The 8,551-nt window shown below is 35.1% G+C and overlaps 1 protein-coding gene across 1 annotated transcript in view; it reads right to left on the bottom strand.

The window, feature by feature from the left end:
• LOC144442159 (salivary C-type lectin 2-like) overlaps positions 1-516 on the bottom strand; it is a 6,917-nt gene extending 6,401 nt beyond the window's left edge. The window contains exon 1 of the mRNA XM_078131426.1: positions 433-516. Coding sequence (XP_077987552.1) covers positions 433-516 — 84 coding nt within the window. The remainder of the gene's footprint in view (positions 1-432) is intronic.
• Positions 517-8,551: the final 8,035 nt, after the last annotated feature.

Below are 8,551 nucleotides of genomic sequence, written 5' to 3'. Positions count from 1 at the left end.
CTTAACCAATAGAAACTGATGTATGTTATCAAAGCACTGCTTAACCAATAGAAACTGATGAATGGTATCAAAGTACAGCTTCACCAAAAAAAAATCGATGTATGGTATCAAAATAGAGCTTAACCAAAAGAGATTGACATATGGTATCAATATACACCTTAACCAATAGAAATTGATGTCAAGTATGAAGCCCTACTGAACCAATACAATTGAATGTATCAAAGCACTGTGTAACCAATAGCAACAATAATTGTATCAATGCGCTTCTGAAGCGATAGATATCAATGTATCGAAGCCAACGATACGATGAACAACCGCAATTAAAAAAAAACAAAAAAAAAAACCCTCTTTTATGCAAAGTCACTGTACAAGATCTAATTTAAAAGCATAAATAGATGAAATTCCTCCATATACAATGACTAGATAACTAACCTCTTGGCTACTGCTAGAAGCACTATTGTCTGCAACCACCAATGCTATGGCACACAAACAAATCACTGTCACTCCTGAATACATCGTTGTCGATATCTGTGAATCAAACAAATTAAAACCAATATTATATATTATTTAATATGGTAAATAATCTAACCAAAACTGTTCAATTGCTGGATGGAAGAGAACGTTCTCAGACTAATAGCACACGGGCATGAAAATGGCCGACGGTTGTGTTTGTTTACAAATAACTATTTTGTTTACTTTTTGCCGTCTGTTAACAAATACATATTGTTTACTTTTTTACTCTAAAAAACATTTTTCCCACAAAGTGTCATGTGATAAAGTAACGATTTAAAAACCTGGTGGTACGGTTTTTTTTGGCTTTATTATGGCTAGTTTGTTAATCATTACTGAGTTACTTCTACCTAGCGGTAACCTTAGTGAATGCCCGGGCAACCCGTGTAAATACGTAATGAAAAGCTTACACTAGTTAGAGAAGGTCAGTATAATGGCTGGAAGCACTCGCTAGACCTAACTCATTAATCAGAAAAACATAGTAAAAGCTTGTTTGTTGAAAACCAACAAAAGAACAGTTAAAATTGATTAAGGAAAAAACTCGCAATGTTGCGAGGTCAAACTCACATACATGTCATATATTGTACTGTGGTTTCTCAACCAAACTTATCGTTTATAACCTTGCGATGTACATGTATAATATCAAATTAGTTGTTGAAATGTATTTAAGTAAACTTTGTCTGAATACGACTTTCGTTCATTTTAATTGCATTGGCTCAGGATGTATAAGTTCGGATCTCTGAGCTAGACGAAAAATCGGAAGTAAGCTTTAGACTTTTTACCGGCTGCTACATAGAAATTGTCGATAATCGTACATGATTTTTAGATAGAATACAATTTATTAAATAAAACTAAAGGTACTTCTATGTGTCAGACTCGTGCCCCCCCCCCCCCCCCCCACCAAGATGAATTTAAAGTAATGTGTGCATTTTCCGGTTTTAAAATTACATATTAATTATTACGATAACTTGTTTGTAAAGTAGAATGGCAGGAACAGAGAACAGAAAAAAAAGTTCCCTAGAACAGAGGTGATACGGGTTTTTTGATCTGCCCTGTTTGACGTCACACAGGTAATGATTTGCAAGTGTAATATATATATCCTGTACACCTAAATGTAATCATGCAGTACAATTAGAATTTAGGAATTTGCAATATGTCAATAGTACAAGGAATTTCATTTTGAAATTAGGATTTCAACAGAGAAAAAATTGTCTATCATGCAATGACTTGTAAACTCCTTCGATATTCAAACATGTCAGCCAATCAGCCAATCATACATGATTACAATTTTGGTCTGTAGGATAGAGACATTTTGGTTTTAAATCATGCCAAAATTCTATCGTGGAGTCATTTCTGGATCAGCTATATTTGGAATTTCTGGTCTGCGCGCGTGATACCTGTTTTTGGTATACAATCATGCCAAATCATGTCTATCGTACACATAAAAAATAATACATACATACATACATACATACATACATACATACATACTATAGCTATACTAAACCTCTTATTGGTTCAGTTGTGCTAAAAAAAACACGTAAGTAAGAGTATAGGAGTAAACCAATGCATACTTACGTAAGTACAACCTTAACCTGGTAGAATACTTTGTAGTCTTGTGACAAACTGCCCAAATCCAACCAAATATATACAAAAAGTGTTTTCGGGGGCAGTCGTTTCCAATCACAAATTCCTACAGTCTTAAGTCCAACACATTAAATCTTTCATTTGTCGATTACCAGTGGTGGTGGAACTAGGAAAATAGATATGTAACCCCCGTGATACCTTTGCCCCTCTTAGACTTAATGTTTTAATTGTCGGCTGTGTGTAATGTGATGTGACAGGGTGTTATGCCATATGTCAGACCACTTATACCATTTTAGTAGATGTACATACAAATGGACCCTTACAAAGGTAGTGTTCACATTATTTTCAAAGCATTCTCTCGCGCTGAATAGTTATACGAGATCGTAAAACTCGTACTTTGATAATGTTTAACAGGACGCCGTATTTTCACTCTACGCCATCTTAAACGTAGTAAATGACAGCAGGTTTTTACTAAAAGGTGGTAGCCAAGCAGAGTGTGACATTAAAATAACAATAATTGATTAAATGTCAACCAAGTATGGGTAGTACAAAATTTAGTTGAAAACATTGTCAGATTCTGACTCGAAAACATGTTATTTTATAAGTTGTATGTTTATCCTCTTGTGATGACGTCATTTTCAGTTTCTTGAAGTCGTAACGACCTAACCATTGGTAGGGTCTGTTTGGTTACAATTAACACTACCTGGGATAGTTTGTTATGCTGAGTTCAAAATAAGTAATTATTATTCGAACGTAAAATGTATTATACGATAATATGTTGACTTTTGCCAAATTTAGCTGAAAGCCATGGAAAAAAATAGGAAACCCTGCTTTGCTTATGTCATTTTCATTGTAACACAGATGCTATGCTGTTGATAAATGCCAAAACTCTACAAAACACTACCACCAAATTAAATTACTGAGATAAATGACCCGACTTGGTACATTATAATCTCTGTTAAAAGCATAATGATATGTGAAATTATAGTTCAATTTATTATTTTACAATGGTCTTGGCTTTACCAGTGAAAATTTATAACAGTTTATATTTTGAACTTTGAACTTATTAATAAAAAGAATTTGTATTCAATAATTTTGACAATGATAATAAGTTCTTGTACCACGACCAAATGTTCTTATTACTTACTAGTAACAATTTGCTTGTTCAGGTTGACTGACTTTGTCAAACTCTCCTTTGCTGACTTTACTGTTATGTCATTTTGATAACGATATCTACTTTAGTGAAAATATTATTTATTTTTTTTTTGGGGGGGGGGGGTGTAAACGTCAAAATTCTCGTGAAAAATTGTAAACAAAATTCAAGTGCAACCACACAACACGGAAAATGCCTGATTCTGATACTTTTTTGTTAATATAGTGTTCATGCCATGAATGGCGATGAGTGGGTGGCACAGATAAAGTGGAGGGTTTCTGAAAAGACCACTCAGCATTATTGACATCTTTTTATTCTTACAATCGGTACCTGTATTTGTACAAAACTGTACTACACATATTTCATTATTATTACATCTGTGACAATTTCTTTCATTTAAAGGTAATCTTGGTTTACTTGTTCTTCCTATTTTTATACCCAAATTGTGATCACAGTCTAAATTTTGACAAATTTCTACGAAGTATAACATCTAATACATTACTTAAGTAATCTTCAAACTTAAATGTTTTTTGAAAATTCTATAAGTACACAATTTGTTACCACTGCCATCTTTCCTTGTATCGTTGATTGCAGTGCTCGTGTAGATTTATACATCAATTTATGACAGTGAGTTTACCCATTTCTTCTGACCCAGCCAGTCAAGGAGAGCGATACATCGATCACCGTGTATTAAGCTAGGTATACACAGTGTATGGACAATAGCAATTTCGGGGATTGAAAAATAATTGTGGGTCAGAATTATTGTGTTTTGATTCAATGTATTCTGTGGTATGATTAGGAATTTTATGGCTATATTTTTGTCTCGTTCAGTATAATTGAGTTCTGCCCCCCCCCCCCACCACCACCACCACCACTCCCGATGCTAACCCGCCACTCCTGATTCTTACGAAGTTGACGAGTCCAACTTCGAAATGATCTGAAAATTAGCGAGAGACCCGTCGAGCGTATGTTGAATTGTAGAACTTGCCCAGAGGTTGGAAAGGAAAGAAAATGCGGGTAGAATGTATATCATATAATTATCTTATCACGTCAATATAGTATAGTTCCAGCAGAGCGCATAGGTTTGGTCACAAAATTTCAAAAAGTTTCCCCCCCACCCCTCTCTCCTTGTAACAGATTCTGCCTACACACATTCATTTGAACATCGTATCAACAAGAAGAACCAGATTAATCTCTGATTCTAAATTAGCTCAAATTGTTACTTATTTGTTACGTTTGACTTGAGTACATGGAGGGTAGACAGTAGTACATTAATTCATTATCAGTAATCACCCTCACTGCACTAATGAAATTAATTTCATTCCATCAACTTTCCAATTATGATAAAAATTATTGTAAAAATTTAACGTGTACTCCAATTTATTTTCCTCAGATTTCGTAATTTGTAAATTGTGGTGTGTTTTTTAAAATTGTATCTTTCTCTTTTGTAATTTAGCACTTACTTTATCAGTCTTTTAATTGTATTTGGGAACCCCTTTGCCACCCTCTTATATATACGGCGTCGTAGGCAGGCGCAAAGGTACAATCATAGAGGAGGTGGAGAGAGACACCGAATGAGTTTCATGTTGGGCTATGAGAGATAGCGATAGAAGACATGTACAGAATTAGCAGAAACTTTTGGCATACATGTATTTAAAGATGAGGACAGCAATAGACAGAAATGGACACAATTGTAAATTTCAGTCCGACTATCAAGTGTGTCCTTGTTCATTTGGATGATTCTAGGAAAGGGTACAGGATGTAGTCGATCGTTAATTCCTTGTCAATTCACTAAAATGTGGCTATTTACCGTAATAACGATGTCAGAGTACGTGTACATATGTGTATTCCATTATCTCTAATTGTATGTACATTACTGTGTATTCCATTATCTCTAATTGTATGTACATTACTGTTCATACATGTATGGCTGTAAAAGAGACCACTGACGTCATGAAATTTGAAATGATTTAAAAGAGCAATAAGAGTTTCAAACTGTACAATATGTTAACACTATTCACACCAACCTATATCGCTATATTTTGCATTTACTCGCTTCACTTTTAAGTGATCTCAAATATAGACAATATGGTTTTTTTCATAGGAAGGCTTCTCATCATAGGCAAGCGTGTTCAAACACATAACTTGATAATTGCATGGGAAGATAGTTTACATGTAGTAGTAGTAGTAGTAGTAGTAGTATGTATGAGCCACAGTCGGCATGCTTACTTTAGTACTAACACACACTAGCATAGCAGAGAGCGTGGTATGGTACAATTCATGAAAAAACCTCCAGTCGAAGATATACGTGTAGTCCCCAGCTGCACTGGTGTGTTATATGGCATAGTTATCGTTCGAATTTAAATGGTTGCTCTACAAATACAAAGCTGCATAATTTATTGATCAATTTGCTATTTGACCTTGAATATGAAGATCAAAGTTAAAGGTCAGGATATAAAAAGAAAGCTTACCTTTGGGTATAAACATTTAAATGGAGTCTTAGTGTGTTCAAATTAAACTTCAGAAGAAATCATATACCACGTTCACATCCACAAAAATATCTTTCAGCCTTGAAACAACAAAATACACTTCATATAGTCGTCCGATAATATGTATAGCATAAATTGTGTTTCAATTCTGGTATTTCAATACAATATTCAAGCATTGGACCACATTGAATTATGTGTATGGTTTGATATCTATGCCTCTAAATGGCCTCCTGCATGGTCTTTTTAAAAAAAATCACGTTTGGAGGTGTCTCCTCCCAATCAGTAACAATCACGTCACGATGATAAAGTCTTGCTCCCAAATCAAGATGGCTGGCTAAAGTACCTCCATGTATCTGTTATGAGACATCTCCTTATGCATGTGAAATCCACATGTTTGTAAAGTAATCTCGTTTGGACTGTTATTGTAGTTGGTTATCACTTTTATTGTATTGCATCTGTAACAGTTTTCCTTTTGATTCTGTGCTCGGTACTTATTTTGGTTATTTGATGTCGGTGTTATATTCTATGTGGTGATAAAGATGGGTCTACAGACTTTTGACCACACCACTCACACACAACACAACACAACACAACACAACGTGCGGGTAAATTGTATAATTATTAAGGGGTAGGGAGAATTCGTTGTCTTTGATGAAGACGATAATAATAGCTGTCACCAGGCGATGACTGACTTCCGTTTAAAACCTCAACAAACCAAACTATAAATATATTTAGACGTCGCCTTCTCCCCGCGTAGTCTTACCGCTGGTATTTTCGAAGCGTTACCGTTGATCTTCTTTCGATGGCGATTCAATGTTTCGCTGCCATGGATTCGACACGAAAAGTCCATTTTACCCACCTTTACCCAACCATTACCCTACCTGTGACCCACCTAACCACCGTGTCTGTCCAGGTGTAGTACGACATGTAGTATCACTTTTGACTGTCTACATCCCCCAGGGGAGAGATCACCGTGGGTAAATCAAAGGTCATACTCACCACATTTACACACCGTTTGCTCAAGATTTATCCCGGTGGAAAGACATGGTCAAATATGACTTTTCGTATAGGTATCGGGGAGGGGGGGGGGGATCTGTACCATGGAATTGACGACCAAAAGATCACCAGACAATACACTCAACAAAAATAAATCTCCAATAAAACACTTCACTTCTTTATTTCGTTAGTGGAAATAATGACAATATAGGGTTGCTGTACCATTTACAAGATGATAACGGCGATAAATCGTAGAGACTAATCGTTGATCCGTTGAACCTTGACTACTCTAATAAGTCGAATTCAGAATCGCTATACTAATACATGGGAACAAGGTAAACTAGGTCGCTAAAAAGAGTCATATCGGACCGATCAAAATGCGCCTAAATGCGTTACTCTAAACTCAAGTGAATCAACTATGTCTAGACTATACAATAACATGGCATATTATATGAAATGCATACGTACTCTACTATCAGTAATGTGAACAATAACCCCCCCCCCTCCCCGAAATGAACCCAGGAATTTTCGTATAGGTCTGTACCAGGGAGTAATAATTGTAGTGTTGTGATCGCGACATCCGTTGAGGAATTCACTTTATAAAAAAGTATGCCATACTGTTGTATTATAAATGGTACACAGAGATAAATACAGATTATTATATTGCTAACACATATTGGTGATGAACAATCGCTAAGAGTTAACGCTACTCCAACAACCCTATCTTAAAATTCATAGCAAGCTTATATAATGATATTTATATTTATATAGGAAATGATACCTGTAATTGTGTGTTGTGACATGGCCGGTCCATTCCTTTCAGATTGCTATGTCCTTCCATGTATGCACAATTAATGTTCAAAAGATTAATGTTCAAATGATTAAATTAAGGTGATGTCTTCAACTATAAACTGACAAATATTACAACATACATACATACATACATACATACATACATACATACATACATACAGACAGACAGACAGACAGACAGACACGGACACAGACAACTATCAGGATAATTATCCTGGTCGATATTCCTGACAGGGTTATTACCATTGAAGCTATTTTACCGTTCTCTGTTTTACAGAAAAATAACAGTAATTGATTTAAGTCCTTCGATGGCATAGTTTGCTGTCTTCTATTTACATGTGTGTCAGAAATGGAAAGGGCATGAAAATTGATCGCCATAGAATTGAAATCAGACGACAATGCTGATTAGTGATCATAACACACCACAGTATAACATAATATGCAATATAACATAACATAGCATAATATAACACAACGGAAAGCAACACAATACAACACAACACAACACAACACAACACAACACAATATTTTGTCAACAATTAAATGTTGATAATAAATTTAGTATGTGTGGACATGTATCGGATTACTTGACAGGAATGGACTGCGGTATTGGGTGAAGTCAGTAACTGCTGTAAAAAAGATAGAGACGGTAAATTCACCAGTCATATCTATATTTATGTATACAACGACAGGTATACAGCACAATATGGCTGCTATAACTTTACAACTGGCACATACAAAAGTAAGTTTCGGCCATCGCATCGTTATTGTATATTTTAAATGGTTTTCATCTGAATTGTCTTTTGTATTTACAGAAATACAGCTAGATAAAATACAACTGAGAAACACTTGTAAGATTCTTAATGAAATGCGTGGAGATTTCCTGGTATAATATTGATGTAGCAATGTGTGTTTGATGTTTATGTAGGTGTAACATTTTGAACTTTTATGGTTCATGTTTGTCAATTAGGTGTACTTGTTCATGTTGACTATTTTTTGACTA

This window comes from Glandiceps talaboti, chromosome 11 (assembly GCF_964340395.1).
Source record: "Glandiceps talaboti chromosome 11, keGlaTala1.1, whole genome shotgun sequence".
In the NCBI taxonomy this organism is placed as follows: domain Eukaryota; kingdom Metazoa; phylum Hemichordata; class Enteropneusta; family Spengelidae; genus Glandiceps; species Glandiceps talaboti.
The sequence above is the reverse complement of the archived record's forward strand: the minus strand, read 5'-3'. Positions and strand labels throughout refer to the sequence as shown.